We start from the raw sequence: 19,823 nt of genomic DNA on the forward strand, positions 1-19,823 counted from the left end.
AAGTTGTAATAAATGGGGAGTCCTAGCAGGAGTGCTGTTGGCCTGATCTTGCGTCCCCCTGGGGCTGCTGTTGCAGGAATGTCAGAGCTGTGGAGTCTTTGATTCTGTCTAAGGACTCTAGTCACCTGTCCCTTTGGGGTAACGCGCATTAGTCTATAGTGTGGCGTGAGAGATGTCACCACTTCGGTGCTAGCCCTCTCACACGGCAAACGCCGCCTACTGCTGGGTGCTAGCCCACGAGCTGACCGTTCATTACTTTGTGATTTCTTTTTCCCTTCCAAAGTTTGCAATGGAAATCCAGGGTGGGAAAAAAAGAAGCTTCCACTCCCCTTACACACGCTGACTAACTGCTGTAAGTGGATATAGTTTTAATTAATTGATGAATTCAGCTCATGTCATTGATTAGTTACCCTCTGTACCCTGCTTTTTGAAAGCAGAAAGTTGCCATGCTGTAAGCTCTCTGGGGCAGGGACTGTCTTTATTTCATGCACGGTTCAGTTCTGAGTGCGTTCTTGGTACCAGCCAAAATAAATACATGCCTGCTACATGTAACTTTTGTTTCACTGCCCCTGTAATGCTGTAGCAGCCTGGCTTGAAGGGGAGGTGGAAGGGAATCGACAAAGGGCATCTTGTAAGCTGATTGGTCCCTTCCTGTTACCTAGTCCCATAAAATGAGACCATGAGGTCACACAATAAAGCTAAGGGCAGGAATATTTAGACAAAATAGGAGACATGCTGTGTGAAGAATTCTAACTTCAACAGAATGGATGGGGGTGTTTAGCATCTGCTCTATCAGCAGCACCATCATACACTAGCTTTGTATTTCTGGTGATCTGGCTTCAAGCGTGGTTATACCTGAAATGAGTTTCATGAACTACACAGCACTGTAATAGCAGAGAAATTGCAGAAAAGGATTGTGATTCATTGCTAGAGCTATGGCATAGGGGTACTATTCTCTTCATGAGGCATGCATAACTCCCCTTGGAGCACAGAGCTGGAGTCAGGGATGCCCGAATTCTACTTTCAGCTCTGACACTAAAATCACTCCACCTGTAGTTTGTCTTCCTTATCGGTAATATACAGACAGTGGGTTTACACCAGAAACAATTTAACTCTAAAAACCTACCTTACAGGCCCTTGCTAGACTTCATTAATTAATATCTTAAGTGCTTTTGTTAGGAAAAACTGTATTGAATAAGTATTTTATATTTACACCTGAACCTACAGGGGTTAAAATATGAGTTTCACTGCAGGGTTCGAACTGTGCATGGAGGAGATCTGCACTGCTGCTTACTGTACAAAGTTTTGTTCCAGGCAGTGCCATCTGTGTTTTACTTCCATCATCAGTAAAATTCACCCCACATATGATTTTTAACATTCTCTCTTAGAAGATGTTCCAGTGGGGTGCAGCTTACAGTCCTTGAAACAGCTAACCATTTTATCAAATAGAGCGGTGATCACTGACTGGGAACTATCAGGCCATATTTTCAAAGGCATTTCAAAATGGTGCCTGCAGCTTTGCAAATGCAAATTTGAGCACACATTTTATCTATGATTTTTGTGCCTTCTCAATCTCTTTATGTTTGCATGAAAATTGTATTTACAAATAAGGTAAACTCAAATGCTGTTTGTAAACACAAGCTTTTTGTACTTATAAAACCTTTAGGTGTGAAAAATAGACACTAGCAGAATTATGGGTGCAGTTTTAGTGGCCACCTTGGAAAGTCTGACTAATAAGATTGTTACTAATGATTGTATTAGCTTAGCAAGAAAACTTCAGAATAAGTGGACATTTACAGGAGCAGTTAAGAGTAGAAACAAAACATGTAACTATAAAATATTCCACTGTAAAATCATGCTGATATTTCAGGCATGAGCTCTATCATTATTTCTTAACAGGTTTTTTTTTTTTTTTTTTTTAAGTAGATGTCTTCCAGAATTGTTCAGGGTTTGACTATGGGCTTAAATCCGTTCACTTTCATCATAGTGCCCAAATGTAAATATCCATAGGCTGGATGGTCATTACTAGGACACTTTCCCTGTGTTATAATATACATTGTTTGATTTTAGATGAAGTGTCAGATTACATGAATGCCTGTTGCTTTGCTTGGGAATTATGTTTACATTAAGATTGAAATATATAGATTTAAAAAATGAAGAGCTCTATAACCATGCTCTAAAGAGCCATTTCTCACTCCGAAAGTATATTTTATATAGAGAGGTCTCTTTGGTGCATTTGCCAAGTGGGAGGGTTATGTTTTTCACCAACCCAACTCCAGGGAGCTAATTGCCTTTTAAATCTCTCCTCCTTTTCCAACCTGCAGCGGAGGCTTGTGTGAAATTTGACACTGCCTTGCTCTCATTGTACTCACTTGACTGTTGTCCTTTCCTTTAGGAAACCTGCACAAGGATGCAGCACTGCCCCTAAAACAGCACTTGAACTGAAGCAGATCAGTCATTGTACCTCCCGTTCAAAACCTACCCAGATCACTGAGTTCAGAATAACGATGCCTTTGGGACACTTAGCCAAAGGCGCAAGCCTGGAGAACCTCATTGAAACCTGCCTTCAGTCTTTTGGTGAGTGTCGTGATTTGAAACAATAGTGTGTAAATGTTTTCAGACCTTTGTACAGTAGCAGTTTAGGTAATTTGTGAAATGTTAAGATATAGTCAAGTATTTTTTATATAAAATAGGGATCTATAAATATGTGTAATATATTATGAGAGTTTAGAATGATAACTTATTCTATTCTGGGAAGACACTCCTAATCAGTACAGTAAAGTTACCAGGCATTTTGAAGTGAAGTGATTTTCATTTCATTTTTTGTTACTCCATGTACAGAATGGAAAATTCTTTGCACGTGGATGGATGTTTAACAAGTAGATGTTGCAAAATGGAGAGTGCAATATTCTCAAACTGTGTAAATGTGTTTATATCGTCTAGTCAGAAATTAGAAGAGTTGTTTTGTGGGCTAGGTGCAGCAAAGTAGGAATGCTTGTTACTTAATCGGAAGAGATACTTAAAAAAAATCAGCTCTTAAGGAGAAAAGATTCAAGTGAAAAGCCTAATCATATACTTTTGGGGTTATGAATTATTCATGATTTTTTGCTTTCACCAGCAAAATATCTACATTGAAGAGCACCATTTGAGATGTATAACTTATGCAAAAAAAGACACTTTCTATTTTCATTAGCAAACACTATTTTTGATATTTTATGGAATCAGATGGAGGGCTTCAAAGCCTTTACAAAGAATACAGATAGAAATCTAAAGTATTTTCAAATCATTTGTTTTTTAAATGATGTATTTCTTTGACTATAGAGTGCCATTTTCTTCTGTTACTGCCAATATTATAGCCTTCCATGCTATGTGCTGGATATTTCAGTCCCTAGCAGCAGCTTGTGGCATCCCATTTATTTGTGGAGTTCATCTTTTTATAGCTGTAAACAAACATCAAAACTGCAGATTTTTCAAATGGAGATTAAGCCAAGGATGACACCAATTTTTCTAAATGTCCAACGAGCTACTTGTTGTCAGTTGCAAAAAATAGGCAGAGCAGTGGAAGTTGTATTTGTACGTATACATAGGATGAGTTGCAGTTCGGTTTCTTTTCAGTGAAGGATTTATAGGAGTTAAATAAGGCTTAGTATTGATATGGTGCTTTACCTCTTCAAAGCACTCTACAAACCATAACTAATCCTTGCAACATCCCAGTGAGGAAAGCATGCATTGTTACTTACTGATTATAAAGAACTTGCAAGGGAAGACATATATCTGCAGAAGAAGAGAACCAACAATGCTTTTTCTCCATCTAATTTTAATCTACACATTGAATTTTACTACGTAAGAAAAGTCATTAAACCACTAAAAAGCCCTCACTCTTGCAACCCCCTGCAAATTACTAACATTTGTTTATCTCTTCAGACAAACTGAGCCAAACTAAGTGCTAAAGTAAGCCTATATATACACCCACATGTATTTTATTTGTCTTAGCTCATTAACCAATCTTCTCAATTTGTACCTATATTTTTGTAAAAGAAAAAAGGATATGCATTTTATATTAAAAGATAGTAGAATGGTTGCAGTGAGTTATTTCAAATAATGTAGGTGAAATCCTGGCCTCATTGAAGTCCATGTCAAATACCACTTTGATGTCAATGAGGCCAGGATTTCATCCAATATTTCTATTTGTTTTAGTCAGTATACATATTTATATCAATTATATTTTAATCCTTCTAAATGAATAATGCATATGTAACCATAACATTTATGGAAGAGCTTGTTTGAGAGAACTGTGTTATACTGTAGAAATCCACACAATCTTATATAAGCCAAAGGCACTTCACAATCTCTTCCATTCAGTGAGCTTATACAGTCTTTGCATCCGATGAAGTGGGCTGTAGCTCACGAAAGCTTATGCTCAAATAAATTTGTTAGTCTCTAAGGTGCCACAAGTACTCCTTTTCTTCTTATGTGTTTTGTTTTCCTTGAAACTGTGCAAATTCTTAAAATATCTTAGGACTTCACAGTAGAATATTTAAATAAAGCATGAAATGAGGCTGGTACAACTATGTAAAGACATTTCTTACAGAGGGCTCTTTCGAGGGTTAACTACAAACATCTTGCAAACAACCTTCACTGGAGTCCATTTCAGGAGAGGGGATGGGGAGACAAAATTTTGCTTTGTGATCAGGTTAAAAAAACCAAAAACTGTTAGATGCTAAATTAGTACAAGTCAATCAGACTGAGTGAGTCCACTCTATGCCTGAAATTGCAATGCATGCTATCCAGTTACCTTGGACCGGGGTGGCCAACCCGTAGCTCCGGAGCCACATGCGGCTCTTCAGAAGTTAATATGCGTCTCTTTGTATAGGCACCGACTCTGGGGTTGGAGCCACAATCGCCAACTTTCCAGTTTGCTGGGGGGTGCTCACTACTCAATCCCTGGCTCTGCCACAGGTCCTGCCCTCACTCCACCCCTTCCCGCCCCCTGTCATGCCCTCGCTCCTCCCCCTCCCTCCCAGAGCCTCCTGCATGCCATGAAACTGCTGATCGGGAGGGGGAGGGAAGGAGGGAGGAGGAGGTGCTGATAGGCGGAGCTGCCCCTGGGCAGGAGGCTCTGGGAGCTGTGGGGGACCTGATGTGGGGCTGCTAACGTATTACTGTGGCTCTTTGGCAATGTACGTTGGTAAATTCTGGCTCCTTCTGAGGCTCAGGTTGGCTACCCCTGCCTTGAACAGTCACAGTTCTATTCCAGACTGAATTTTTCTTCCTTCTGCATCTCAGAAAATCACTTTAGAAAACACTCTGATTTGCAAGGTTTTATAGATAACCACCCCTGATAAATCCAGTGCTGGAAACTGTGCAGTGTTTTACTTTAATGTTAGATCTACATTTTATTAAATTAGTATTGGAAGCACCGTAGGGAAACTAATGCTTAGGGTTACTTGTTGAAAAAGAGTTCTCTGCTATGAAAATTCAGAATATAATAGCCCCAAAAGAAGGCACACAACATACTCTAAAATGCACACTGTACATTATGCTATTCCATTAATATTTGCAATAGCACCTAGAGGTCCCAGTCGGGGATCACATCCCCATCGTGTTGGATCCTGCACACAGACAAAAACAGTTTGAAAACTGATGTGTGTCTAATGGGGCAATAAAGGCTGGCAGCAGTAGCGGAGTGTAGGTGGGAGCTGACAGCCCTATTCCATATCAGAGATGATAATTAGCACAGGGCCAAGTCAAGTAGTCTTAAAAATGAAGACAAATAGTTTGCACTTGTTTTGTGTCATGCAGTGGAAAAGGGGAAACCAGTGAAGGGATGCAATGACTGAGGAAGATGATTTTTTTTTGGGACGGTAGCAGTGTGGTGAATGGATGTAAGGAGGGGTGGGGACAAGAGGACCTTTGTCAAGAACAGAAAGGAGCAAGTTGGAGTGACAAGATGTGAGATAAAAGAGGACCTGTATGAAGGTTTAGCAGTATGAACAGAGAGGAAAGGCCAGATCTAGGAGATGTGCGTGAAGGAAAAAGCAAGATTTAGGCAGAGTCTGGAAGTGTGGGTCTAGAGAGGGGGCTGGGTCAAAGACAATGGACCTCAATGTTAGGAAGGATGTTAGTGTTGTACATAGTGATGATGAAAGTGGGGCGGGCTTTAGGGGAAAGATCAAGAACTCAATTTTGGTTACGTTGAGCTTAAAGTGATAGCTAAACATCCACAAGGAATTTTCAGAAAGACAGCTTTGAATTTTAGTTGGGAAGGAATGAGGGAGGTCTGGAGTGGAAAGGTAGATCTGCGGGTATGTCTATACTGCAGTATAAGCTCAAAGTTAGTAGAACTCAAGTTAATAAACCCAGGGTCTGCTAACCTAGGGTTTGCGCATCTATACTCATTTGTAACCCAGGTTAGGAATTACGGAACCCTGGGTCTGAACCTGAGGCCACAGCATCTGTAGGGCATTACGTGGGCCTTAGTTCAACCACCCATATCCCAGACTTCCTAGAGGCCTTTCAAAATGTAGCTGCTTTAGCCCTTTGTTCAGATGCAGCCTGAGAAAAACTTGACTGTCCAGAAGACAAACTCAGCCCATGGCATTGTGGAATGCTTTTGGTGGACTCCCTGACCATGAGTCCTATGAGGCTGTGTCTACACTGCAAACCAATAGGGCTTGATCCCTGTGTCCCAGTTTGACTCAGACTTGGACATGCCTCCCCTGTGTGGTCCTGAGACCCTGGATCTGAGTTCTGGGTTAGTGTGATTAGTGTAAAGGAGGGTGGTTAGGACTGAGCCTGCGTTTGAACCTTGCACTGCAAATAGACATACCTTGAGTCATACATGTAAAGATGATACTTAAAAACATACTACTGAATGAGATCTGCAGAGATAGGGAGAAGAAGAAACAGGCCAGGAATGGAGCTCTGTAGGAACCCCAATGAGGGCTGGAGTGAGGATGAATGGGATTCATCCTGCGAATGAAACACTGAGAGCAACTAGAGAGCTAGGAGGAGAACCGGAGAAGGGTGGGAGGACAAGCTGTTAAGAACATGGTTGATAGTTGACGGCAGTAGGCAAGTTGAGAAGGATGAGAATGGAGTGCTGGTCCTGAGAACAGGCCATGAATACATGAGAGACGTTGGTGTGAGCTGTTTCAGTGGAATAAAAGGGTGGAAGCTGGATTGGAGAGACCAAGCTGCAGCATCCCGACTGCTATTTTTCACTGCACTAGCTCAAACCTTGGTAGTGTGAGTCTACCTGGGATGGGAGACTCACTCCCAGCTGCAGAACAGTCATAGCTTTAGTGTGTGGTAGTTATATACTGCCAGTTAGCGCACAGCAAGCCAGCATGCTGTAGATTTACCTACCGGCTTGCCACACACTACATCTCAGAGCAGACAAGCCAGCAGGAGAAGCAAAGCAGAAATGTGAGGGAAGGGATGAGACTGCGCAGAGAGGGAGATCAGACGGGATGAGTTGTGGCCACTGGGACAAGTGCAGGGAGTAGCGAACGAAAGCATGAGAGAAATCACAATTTCAGTGGTAGGGACAGGGAAGAGACGCTGGTGATGGGAATGAGAAAGGGACAGGGAGGTACCCTTGGATCATGCCAGTTTTCTTTTTGAAGAATGTAGCAAGACCCTGAGCAGACAGGAAGGAGGGTTTGAGTAGGTTGCAGGTGCCAAAAGGGGCAGAGGCTGAGAGTTTGGGAACAATGAGTGTGCAGAAGTTGTGCTGCTTGGCTAAAGATACAGCCCAACATTAGAGAGTGAATTTGTAGTAGAAGTAGTCTGTATTAGTGTCACTTTTCTCATTATAAAGTGCATTTCAGAAGCACAGATAACAGAACGTGTCACCAACAATGACACTGGGTCTGAAAAAGAGCCTATTGAATCCAGTGTTTTCATATCATGTCTGTTCAATTTACAAGTCAAAAGAAGGGTTTTCCAACTGATACCCTTCAAACTCAACCTGGGATCTGCAACTCAAGCTGGGCTTTCTGCCTCTTACATCACTGCCAGCAATAAAGACTCTTGAAACCTCAATTTTGTTGATGATTGAGGTAGAATAGAAGCTAACTTGTTCTTCCCCAGCTGTATTGGCTCTGTGGTGCGGACCGTGTCTGATTTAAACAAAGACAGGCAATAGATATCTTGAATAGGACAGTTCCATTTTTAGTCACTTTTCTGACAGAAACCTTAACCTGTGAATCAGGCAGGCAGCAAGCTGTGGCACAGGAAGGGCTAAACATGTTTGATAAATGAACTAATTTTAAATATATGAGGCTCAGTGTTGATATTTTAAGTGCAGAAGGTGTGATATTGCTTCACAGAATAGCCTGGCTGGTCAACAGCTGAAAGGATGAATATTTCAGTGGTGGTCACTGGATGATCATGTCTGTCAGCTGTATGTACACTGGGTATGGAAATGTGAACTGTTCACAACACACTCGTCTACTCCAGCTTCTTCTGTAATTATGAGCATAGCATTCTGGGGTTTGAGATCCATTATGTAGTAGAACTCTGTCATAGCTGGTAATTTTGTACTTAATTATATATGTGTGTAAGTAAAAAGTTTGGTGATAAGAGCCCCCCCCCTTTCCTGTGATTTTTGTCTTTCTCCCAGATAGCTCTACCTTTGGGCTTATCATGATTAGGGTTTAGAGATGTCATTAGAAAACTGCAACTAACATGTTCCAAAACTAGTGTAGATCAGGTAGTTTAGGCTTTAACACATACTAAGCTCATTGAGTTGAAGCCTACAGCTAGTCTAGAATAGGCTAAAACAGGGTTGGGCAAACTACGGCCTGCCAGCTGTTTTAAGCCAGCCCTTGAGCTCCCACTGGGGAACAGGATCTGGGGCTTGCCCCGCTCCGGCGCTCCAGCCAGTGAGCAGGGTCGGGGACTGCTGCATGCAGGCCCCAGAAGCAGCCACATGGCCCCACTTCAGCCATGACGCAGTGTTGAGGGCTGCTCCATGTGGCACCAGGAAACAGCAGTATGGCCTCCCTCCAGCGCTTATGTGCTCCAGTGGTCCTCTCTGGTGCTCCAATGGGAGCTGCAGGGGCGGTGCCTGTAGATGGGGCAGCATGCAGAGCCACCTGGCTGTGCAGTAGCTGGAGAAGGGACATGCCGCTGCTTCCAGGAGCCACTTGAGGTAAGCGCCGCACGGAGCCTGCGCCATTGACCCTCTCCCCACGCGTCAGTCCCCTGCTCCAGCCCTGATCCCCCTCCTGCACTCCAAACTCCTTGATCCTGGCCCAGAGAACCCTACTGCACCCCAAACTCCTCATCCCCAGCCCCACCCCAGAGCCTGCACTCCCAGCTGGAGCCCTCACTCCCACCTGCACCTCACTCTCCCGCTCCAGCCCAGCGCCCCCTCAAGCACCCTGAACTCCTAATTTCTGGCCCAACCCCGGAGCCCTCACCCCCTCCTTCACCCCAACCCCAATTTTGTGAGCATTCATGGCCCGCCATACAATTTCTATTCCTAGATGTGGCCCTCGGGCCAAAAAGTTTGCTCACCCCTAGGCTAAAAGATATTTTAAGTGTGTTAGCAAAATGTTAATAAGCATGTTTTAAAACCCTAGTGTAAACAGGGCAAGTTGTATTTTAACTTACATTAGGTAGTAGAAGTGCCCATTAGAGTTTTAAAATGTATTACTTAAAATGTTTTAAAAACCACCCTTTCTCCTAAATACAACCAGCCCCTAGGGGGGAGCATAGGCTTCCTCTCAAGCTTATGTATTAGGGTGAAATCCTGGCCCCACTAAGGTCAGTGGAAGTTGTTCTATTGCCCACTGTGGCTAGGATTTGCAGATAATGTCTATCTGCTTTGTCTACACTAGAGTTTCAGAACATGAGCAAACACACCTTTTACTTATGTGACAAACCCTTCTGTCGTGCTTTAAAAAACAGTGCAGGATTCCTCTGGTGATGCTCTGAGGACCTTAAGACTTTGAAATTTATATTGTATGCAACATTCTGTCATCAGATCAGTCAGCTGCCCAAGATCTTTACTTCTGCCCTCTGAACATGTTTTTCCCCCCTTAGTGCTAATAAGATTAAACAGTGCTTTCCTATTCATGCATTTCATCTCTTCTAGACAACCCGGGGACCCTTCAGGTCTCACCACAAACCTGTAATCCTAAATAGCAAAGAAGAAAGCTTATTAGAAAAAGGATGCTTGAAACAGCTTCCTTAAATGCATGTCACGATTCACATCCCTAAGTCTGTTTCTTTTACTAAAGCTCTAACAAAAGGAAGAGCTATGGAAAGACTTATTAGAATATGTCAACCTACTGGAATGAATAGACATATGCAGAGCTTGTCTACATTTCAATCATCTTCGGATGAACAAAACTGTGCCTGTTAGAATGGCTCAAAGTGGGAAGTACTTGAATCATAAGGGCATACAAAACAAAAAGTTGTGGAATATAGATTTTTGTAGTCAATAGGCACTGTACATCTCATTGCATTATGCATCTGACAGTAAAAATAGCTTCCCATACCATATGTACTACAATATAACATGGATTAATATAATTATTTGATTTGGTCCTGCACTTAAAAGCCTACCTCTGAAACTATACTGGAAATAATTGTTCAGAATTGTATGCAGTACTTCCATAGCAAGATATTTCACTTGAATCGTAAAAAACAAGATTGATCATGGTTAGAGATACTGTGGTGCTTTGCAGGAGAGATAGGAGTGTTAACTCAGGGTCTTGGCCAATTTTTAAATGGGATAATTTCATTTTGTCCACAACTTCTACCTGTAAATTCACATGGTTATCGTATGCTTCACTTCCTGATAACTGATATATAGTATTGCTTGTTTAGTGTTAAACAGCACATCAGTCACTGAGCAAAGTGATATATTTATAAGCACACCTTGTAGAGTCAACATAACATAACTTGAGAAGCTCTTGAGGACCTATTTGAATGAAAGCACTATATAGATATAATATAGTGATGCGAATCTGGGAATGGTGCTGGCAGTCTGAATGTACTTCCCTCTCCACCATAGCCTGAAATTGATATAATTGCCAGTAGGTGTTTTGCAAAATAAGTTAAACATGACTGCACCTGCTCTGTAGATTAGAATACTTCTGTAGCATGTTTCCTCTTCAGAACTGTACAGAAAACTATTGATCCTCCACAGCACCTCCAAGAAGATGCATCTTATCGCTGTTTTACAGTTGGACAAACAGACATGTTAAAGATCATCCACTAGGGGAAAAAAATTAGGCGATGCCCCTTTTCTCTGAAAGGTTTGTTCAGTTTCTGCCCTCCATACCCCCTACCCCGCTTTTTTTTTTTATTTAAAGAAACAAACCAACCACACATGCACCACACACACTAGTCCATCCAGGCTGGCAGACACGGGAACTAGTGAAACAACTTCACAAGAGCCGAACAACTTTTATTCAGACTGCTTACAACTATTGGTTTGTTTTGTTAACATGTACTTAATTTCAATGTCTAAATAACATTTTGGAGAAAGCATCTGTATTAAACATTGGGCACCCTCATCCCCTCAGGTATTGTGGAAATACTAGCAGTATGCATCATCTGACATCCACAGTAAACCTTCCAGCAGAACCAGGGAAGATCAAAGGACAAGCGAGAATAATACTCTACATGTTTCAGGCCTACTTTATACATCAATAAAAACACAAAGGGGCATAAACCTAAATTTTTGAAAATCCTTTGTAGATGGTCTTTGAGACTTGCCAAGAACATGTGGGTCAGACCAAAAATCCATCTAGCCCAGTATCATGTCTTCTGACAGTGGCCAATGCCAGGTGCCACAGGGGGAATGAACAGAACAGGTCATCATCAAGTGATCCATCCTCTGTCACCCATTCCCAGCTTCTGGCAAACAGGAGACTAGGGAGACTATCCCTGCCCATCCTGGCTAATAGCCATTGATGGACCTATCCTCTATGAACTTATCTTGTTCTTTTTTGAACCCTGTTATAGTCTGTTGTTGTCCTAGAAGAGAGACTCCAGAAAGAACCACCATAAACACAAGCTAATTCCAGACAATCTTTGCTGGTACCATACAGCAACTTCATAAAGAAAAGTAAAATATTCCTCAGAACTGAGATACCTTTATTCCAACAGCATCTTATGATGCCTCCCCCTTCTCATGTTGAAGCACACAGCAGCTACTATCAGGAACAGGCACAGCAAACCCCTCCAGCATGCCTGAAGACTTTTATAAAGACCTTCTACCTTTCCAGGAGTATCCGGGGAAAAAAGGCAGCTCTGCCCCTAGTTAGTGCCTCCCTAGTGAAGGTGTTCAGGCAGTCCTTTCTAATGTAGGAGAGCAGACAAATGTCTCCATTCCTTCCTATAGAAATAACCCCAAGTAGACTACCAAATAGCTGCATTATTAACCACCTCTCCCTACACTGCCAGGTAAGTTAAGCTAACCTTTTAACTCCCACTATCTTTCTCTACAGACCATGTCCTCACCAGGGCTACTGTACCCTAAAAACCTTAGATATTTTGTTTTCATATTAGCGGTAGAAAGGAATATATTTAGCTTTAAACACTTGAGAAATGCATGAAAAGCAGTTCAAAATAGGCAGTGTTTCTGTGACACCATCCCTGCCCACCCTGGTTAATAGCCATTGATGAACCTGTCCTCCATGAATTTATCTCTTTCTTTTTTGAACCCTGTTATAGTCTTGGCCTTCACAACATCCTTTGGCAAGGAATTCCACAGGTTGACTGTGCTGTGTGAAAAAATACTTCCTTTTATTTGTTTTAAACCTGCTGCCTATTAATTTCATTTGGTGACCCCTAGGTCTTGTAAAGTAAAGGAGGAGTAAATAAGTAAGTGTTATTTACTCTTCTCCACACCAGTCATGATTTTATAGACCACTATCATATCCCCCTTTAGTAGTCTCTTTTCCAAGCTGAAAATCTCAGTCTTATTAATTTCTCCTCATATGGAAGCTATTCCTACCCTAATAATTTCTTTTGCCCTTTTCTGAAACTTCCAATTGCAATATATGTTTTTGAGCTGGGGCGACCACATCTGTGCACTGTATTCAAGATGTGGGCATATCATATGATATTTTCTGTCTTATTATCTATCCCTTTCTTAATGATTCCCAACATTCTGTTCACCTTGACTGCCACTGCACATTGAGTGGATGTTTTCAGAGAACTATCCACAATGACTCCAAGATCTTTCTTGATGGGCAAAAGCTAATTTAGACCCCATCATTTTATATATATAGTTGGGATTAGGTTTTCCAATGTGCATTACTTTGCATTATCAACATTGAATTTCATCTGCCATTTTGTTGCCCAGTCACCCAGTTTAGTGAGATCCCTTTATAACTCTTCACCGTCTGCTTTGGATTTAGCTATCTTGAGTAGTTTTGTAACCTCTGCAAATTTTGCCACCATACTGTTTACCCCTTTTTCCAGATCATTTATGAATATGTTGAAGAGTACTTGTCTCAGTACAGACCCCTGGGGGACACCACTATTTACCTCTCTCCATTCTGAAAATGGACCATTTATTCCTACCCTTTGTTTCCTATCTTTTAACCAGTTACTGATCCTCGAGAGGACCTTCCCCTCTTATCCCATGACAGCTTATTTTGCTTAAAAGCCTTTGGTGAGGGATCTTGTCAAAGGACTTCTGAAGTATAGTATATCGACTGGAACATCCTTGTCCACGTTTGTTGACCCTCTCAAAGAATTCTAGTAGATTGGTGAAGAATGATTTCCCTTTACAAAAAACATGTTGACTCTTCCAACACATCATGTTCATCTGGGTGTCTAACAATTTTGTTCTTTACTATCATTTCAACCAGTTTGCCCGGTACTGAAGTAGCCTGCAATTGCTGGCATTGCCTCTGGAACCTTTTTAAAAATTTGCATCACATTAGCTGTTCTCCAATCATCTGGTACAGAAGCTGATTTAAATAATAAGTTACATACCACAAGCCAGAGAGGAAGTCAGTATCAGTGCTCTTCTCAGCACTCAGGAGTTCCTGGCCTCCTGTGCCCAGACCACTGGACCACACTTATTTCTCCATGGCCAACAATCTCTGGGGTTTTTTTAGAAGAATAACATTTACTATAACTCTAGAGAGCCTTAGTAATTGCTATAGGCCCCAGTCCTGCAAAGAAAGCCATGTGGGCACCCACCCAGGCTTGAGTGGAACCCTAATGATTTCAGTGCATCTCCTTGTGACTAGAAGGGTCTGCTTACACAGTTCTCTTCGCAATATATAAGGTATTAAACTGTAGCCCAAATCATCAAGAGCCGGTTAGACTTCCATGAAGTTCGACTTCCATGCATTTAGTTGTTTAAAAAAAGCATCCTGTTTGATCTTCCAGACATACATAAGGCAAACTTAGGGTACAATATATTCATCAAATCCCATCAACTTGGCAATTTTAAAAATTTTAAACATTTTAAAAACAAAGTCCGATGGTTATATGTGAGGTCAGCATTCCCTACCTGCTCAAATCCTGTTGCCACTGATGGAAAGCTTAGAAAGTCAGCTTAATTCACACAAACAGTAACACAGAATTCTGACTCAAAGGCAGTTACGTATTTTATAAATGAATACACACCCACATTGAAGTAAATTATCTTTATCATTTAGTTTTTCACTACTAGATTCACCTGGAAATGGCATTTTGTTTACCTCTTATCCTTCAATTTCTGGGTTTTTTCCCCCACCTCTTAAATATTACCATCCTAAACTGAAAATTGACGTTTCTATTAGATAAAGTACTCATCAGTTAGCTCAGTTTTACTCTGTTTTAAAATGGAATTGATCTTTATGCTTTTACATAATCTTGGCATAATTCCATCAAATATGGCATAGAAGTTTTAGTTGCTTGGCAACAGAAATTATGTTAATAAGGAGCTAATGACATTACAAGCACAGAAGAGTTGTTACTGCTCTTTAGAATGCTTAATGCTAATTTAGTTAAGTAAAGCTGATTGTGGTTGTAACAAATGTAAAACAGCCATTGATAATTTAACATTTTCCATAGGAGATTCTGCCAAAAATATGAATTAGTTTTTTAAAAAGCTGTTTAAAAAAACAAAAAAAAATTGACCCTCAATCTTATTTCTTTCCTTTAACTCAGCATGTTGACTTTGGACAACTGAACTGAAAAAAATTCTACTTTGTAGGATGATGTTGCATGTAAAATATGGGATTTGACTATGGCGTGCCAATGATTATCTCCGATTGAAGGAGGGAATATACCAAGGACTATTACTAGTCAAAATATACTGGATCGTCAGCTAGTGCAAGTGTGAATCGGTCTGTTGACATCTGTGGAGCTAGGTCAGTTTACACCCGCTGTGGATCTGGCCTTCCATGTTCAATTTTTATGGAAGTGGTTAGAAAGGATGAAAGTTCTCCCTAGGTCCTTTAGTGAATGCCTTTTAGAGGAATCTGGGAGAAAAATGTTTATATCAGTCGAGGAAAAGGATGTAATCTCTCTACATTTCGCAAAAGTTTAGGCATTTAAAAGTGATGACCAATTCAGTCTCCAAAGAAAGCAGTACTAGTGTCCATTCTTTCCTCCAGCCAATGTGTGAAGCAGCAGCAAAAAATAAAATCCAGTTAATTCCTCTTGGGACTTCCCAGTGCATCCTATTTACCCTGTGTCTATCTTGTTTAGATTGTAAGTTCTTCGAAGCAGGAACTTTCAGTATTTTGTCTCTTGTACAGTACTATCCACACTGCCAGTCCTTAAGACCACCACTACAGTATATTTTCTAGTACTTTGCACCAGTTTTAAATGACTCAAACAATGTAGCTTCCACATCCCATGGGAGATTATTACACAGTCCAATTGAGCTTGCTGTTGGAAGGTTTTAGGCTGGAAAAAAAATCAAGACATTTTTCCTAAGCTTCTTTTCATCCCATCCCTGATACCTAGTTCAGAACTTGAAGTGAGCATCTGGGGAAGGGCAAAGGGGAGGCAGCAGCCATTAGGGGCAATCCGTGCTACTCATGCATGGGAGATGGATTTCAGGAGTCTTGGAGCACTGTGCCTTTTAGACTCAAATGTACACAGAGTGAACTTTAAGTCACTGCCCAGTTGCATACATATGGTGGTGAAATGTCACATCTCCAAGTGAGGTTTTTCAGTAGGTGTCATGTCTTTGAAGTGTGGAGTTCATATGGCAGGGATCAATAATGTGACATCAAGATCTGTTTTTGCTCAGCCTTTGAACTTGACTCTCCTTCAGAACATTTATTTTGGATAATTTCTATCTTCTATAATTCCTCATTTTGGATGGATGGGATTCTTTCTCCCACTCCCCAGTGCTGATCAGCAACATTAAACATCAGCCTCCAATTCATACAAATATGTTAGTTCTTTAAAATGCAATATATTGACAAATGAAAATTGTTTAGAATAACCTACAAAATGAGCAAATTAATTATGTGTATTACTGTAGCTCCTAGGAGCTCTACTCATGGAGCAGGACCCCAATGTTCTAAGTGCTGTACAAACACAGACCAAAGATGGTCTCTGCCCCAGAGTCTAGAATCTAAGTAGATCTGGGAAAGATTTATCACTCAGAATTGAACATACTCCAACAAATCTGAACCAGCAATTAGGGGCACTCTGTGTGTGAAATGCCCATTGACTTTGAGGCTCATAGATTTCAATGAGAGTGGCCACAGGACTGGGACAGTGAGGAATTAGGATTTTCTCATGTTTTCCCCATTCAGGGCTGCTAAGTGTTGTGTCTTATGTGACACTCATGTATTCGGCAACCATGTCATATTCCTGCAGCCCAGATGAGAGGTCATGCATCCAATTGGGCTTCAGTAATAGGCTGCAAATGCAGCTGTCAGCCACCAGTGGCCACTATGCTGGGGCAGCCAAATGGCCTCTGTCTCCCCTGCTGGATCAGTGGGGAAGGAACAGCTAAGAGGAGACACTTGCTCCTCCAGCAGCCAGGGAGGAAGTGGTGAGGGGTTCAGTACTAGTACCAGGCTCTCCCAGATCCAGGATTCCTCTCCAGACACTATCTTCCCCCCTAGTCAGTCACTAGTTTTCCCCCATATATTCATCTCTCAGCAGCCCCCAGTTTACATTCCAGACAGCCTCACACCAAACTTCCCTATTCAGCCACAAGATTCCTCCCACAATATACCTACCCAGCAACCCCAGTCCCAACACTGCAACCTATCCAATTCAGCATGCCCCGAAATCCTTTGGCAATTCCATACTCCCACCACTGACCCAGTCGCTCTCCAAGACTCGCTCACCTACCATGACAGCCTCCAAGATTCTTTCCCATCCATGCCATCCATAGATACCAACTTTTGGCATCTCCATGACCTACGCACACCACTGCTTAGAGCAGAATGTGTTGACCAAAGGCTGAAGTTTATGAGGACATGCAAATTAGTTCACTATAAATTTGCATAAGATGCTAAAAGTTGGCAGCTACGGCCATTCCATATGTGTTGTTCTAATTTAGACATGAAGAAGAGAGAGAGTGGTAGAAAGGAGCTTCATATTATCAATTTGTTCTCATTAAGCCTTTTCCACTCCCTACCAAATGATTCTTCTCTATTGCTATTTAAGTCAGTTTGTCCTCTTTAACTCACTAAACTTCAAAGTCCTGATTTTGAAAACTAGCACGTAAGATTCCCACTGACTTCAGTGGGAGTAGGATAGGAAGCTTTGTGCCTGGAATGTTTGAGTGTAAGTGATAGCAGCCAGATATCTGATTGCGCCTACAAATCAGGTAGACAGACATCAAGGGTGGGATTTTCAAAAGAATGAAGTGACTTAAGTACTGAAAGTCTATGGGATTTTTTGCTCATAAGTTACTTAAGTGCTTTTGAAAATTCCACCCTGGATTATGGGGTACGTATGATAAGTTATATGGGAGGACAAAAATGCACGGTGGAAGTGGGCGATAAGTTTAAAATTTTAAGGTATTAGGTCTTAACAGTGCACTTATCATCGCCTTCTGGTCTCAGGTTAAACAGCAAGCTTTGGCTGCAGATAAGTTAAATAACTTAAATGGATAGGGCTCTAGTCAATTCATGGCCATGAAAAATGCATCACTGACTGAAATCTGGTCTCCCACTGTGAAATCCGGTCTTTTGTGTGCTTTTACTGTATACTGTACAGATTTCATGGGGGAGACCAATATTCTCAAACTGGGGGTCTGACCCAAAAGGGAGTTGCAGGGGGGTTGCAAGGTTATTTTAGGAGGATTGCGGTATTGCCACCCTTACTTCGGCACTGCCTTCAGAGCTGAAGGACAAGCTGCCACCAGCAGCAATGCAGAAGTCAGGGTGGCCTGGTATGGCATCGCCACCCTGACTTCTGCGCTGCCGCTGCCTTCAGAGACGAGAGAGCGGTGACTGTTGGCCGGGTGCCCAGCTCTGAAGGCAGCAGCAGCGCAGAAGTCAGGGTGGCGATGCCATACCAGGCCACCCTGACTTCTGCATTGCTGCTGGTGGCAGCTCGTCCTTCAGAGCTGGGCTCCTGGCCAGGAGCCGATGCTCTCCAGCTGTTCAGCTCTGAAGGCAGCAATGCAGAAGTAAGTGTAGCAGTACCTTACCTACCTCCTCCCCCTCACCCCCAATAACCTTGCGACCCCCTACAACTCCTTTTCGGGTCAGGACCCCTATAATTATAACACTGTGAAATTTCAGATTTAAATAGCTGAAATCATGAAATTTATGATTTTTAATATCCTATGACAGTGAAATTGACCAAAATGGACCGTGAATTTGATAGGGCCCTACAAATGAGGTATTCACTTCAAGCAAGATTCTTCCAACATTAACCCAAATTGGACTCTTCAAACAGACTTTCATATTATTAGTTTACTAGTTAATGAAAATTTTAACAGGAAAACAATGCAAAAGAACCTGTAAAATTTTTCTTCCAGGTAACCCCACAATGGTAGAAAGATCTGTGAACAAGTTAGAATGGAAATATGCTTCAGTGCTACAAAGTAGGGCAACTAGTTTGAAGAGATGCAAAGAATACTGATCTGTGATAAAAGGAAGGGAGGGCAAAGGTGTGCAAGACAAATACACCTTCAAGTGGAAAAAGACTATATTAGCACTGAAACAGCTGATGAATGAGTACCTTGATGAGAAATCATTGTGTCTCTTACCCTGTCCACCTAAGAGAGGACCTGAGACCAGTATACTCTGGAAATACCTGAGACCCAAATACTTTGAGATGAGGCTGAAGAGGAGACCTCTGTACTGGAAAGGAAGCTTACCTAAAAGAAATTCTGGTATGAGTCTAATAGAAAGTTTCAGATATTGAGGAATGTGAAGTGGGGCTTTCCATGACTACAGATCATTTTAGCTATTTAGATATTTTTCAAACAGGGGGCCAAAAGTACACAAGCTACCTTAGATATCTGTGGGAGATCCTACCACACTTGTTTTTAAACAAGTCACTTTAGGTCTTGGTCATAATGATTGCAGAAGAGCTAATATAACATGAAAAAATAGCTCCTTGATGTCTTTCTGCATTGGAAAACTCCACCAATGGTTTTCAAGTGATTTATTCTTTCAAATAGCAACTCTTTTGGAAAACAGCTAGGAGCGACTATAAAAAGGCCAAACGTGGTTTTGAGAGGTTTGTGACATAAAGAGCAGTTCCTGCCCTTTTATAGCCTTCCTGCCTTCTGTGTCATGTGACCTCCTGCTTTGTCTCAACAGGAGAGACCACTACCAGGTGATTCTTTTGCCAGTCAGCCCATCCCCTGATAAAGCAGTTCTCTTGCATAGCATCCAGCCTTTAGTCTAGGGTGCTTCTATTTG

General features: G+C 41.7%; 1 protein-coding gene across 4 annotated transcripts in view; it reads left to right on the forward strand.

The window, feature by feature from the left end:
• Positions 1 to 19,823, forward strand: part of RASGRP1 (RAS guanyl releasing protein 1) — a 77,604-nt gene that overhangs the window by 780 nt on the left and 57,001 nt on the right. For 2 of the 4 annotated variants that reach the window (XM_073348850.1, XM_073348851.1), the window contains exons 2-3: positions 284 to 352; positions 2,396 to 2,577. In XM_073348850.1, coding sequence (XP_073204951.1) covers positions 2,508 to 2,577 — 70 coding nt within the window. In that variant the 5' untranslated portion in view covers positions 284 to 352; positions 2,396 to 2,507. The remainder of the gene's footprint in view (positions 1 to 283; positions 353 to 2,395; positions 2,578 to 19,823) is intronic. The other 2 variants (XR_012159476.1, XM_073348848.1) reach the window with 1 other exon arrangement.

Source organism: Lepidochelys kempii, chromosome 6 (genome assembly GCF_965140265.1).
Source record: "Lepidochelys kempii isolate rLepKem1 chromosome 6, rLepKem1.hap2, whole genome shotgun sequence".
Lineage (NCBI taxonomy): Eukaryota > Metazoa > Chordata > Testudines > Cheloniidae > Lepidochelys > Lepidochelys kempii.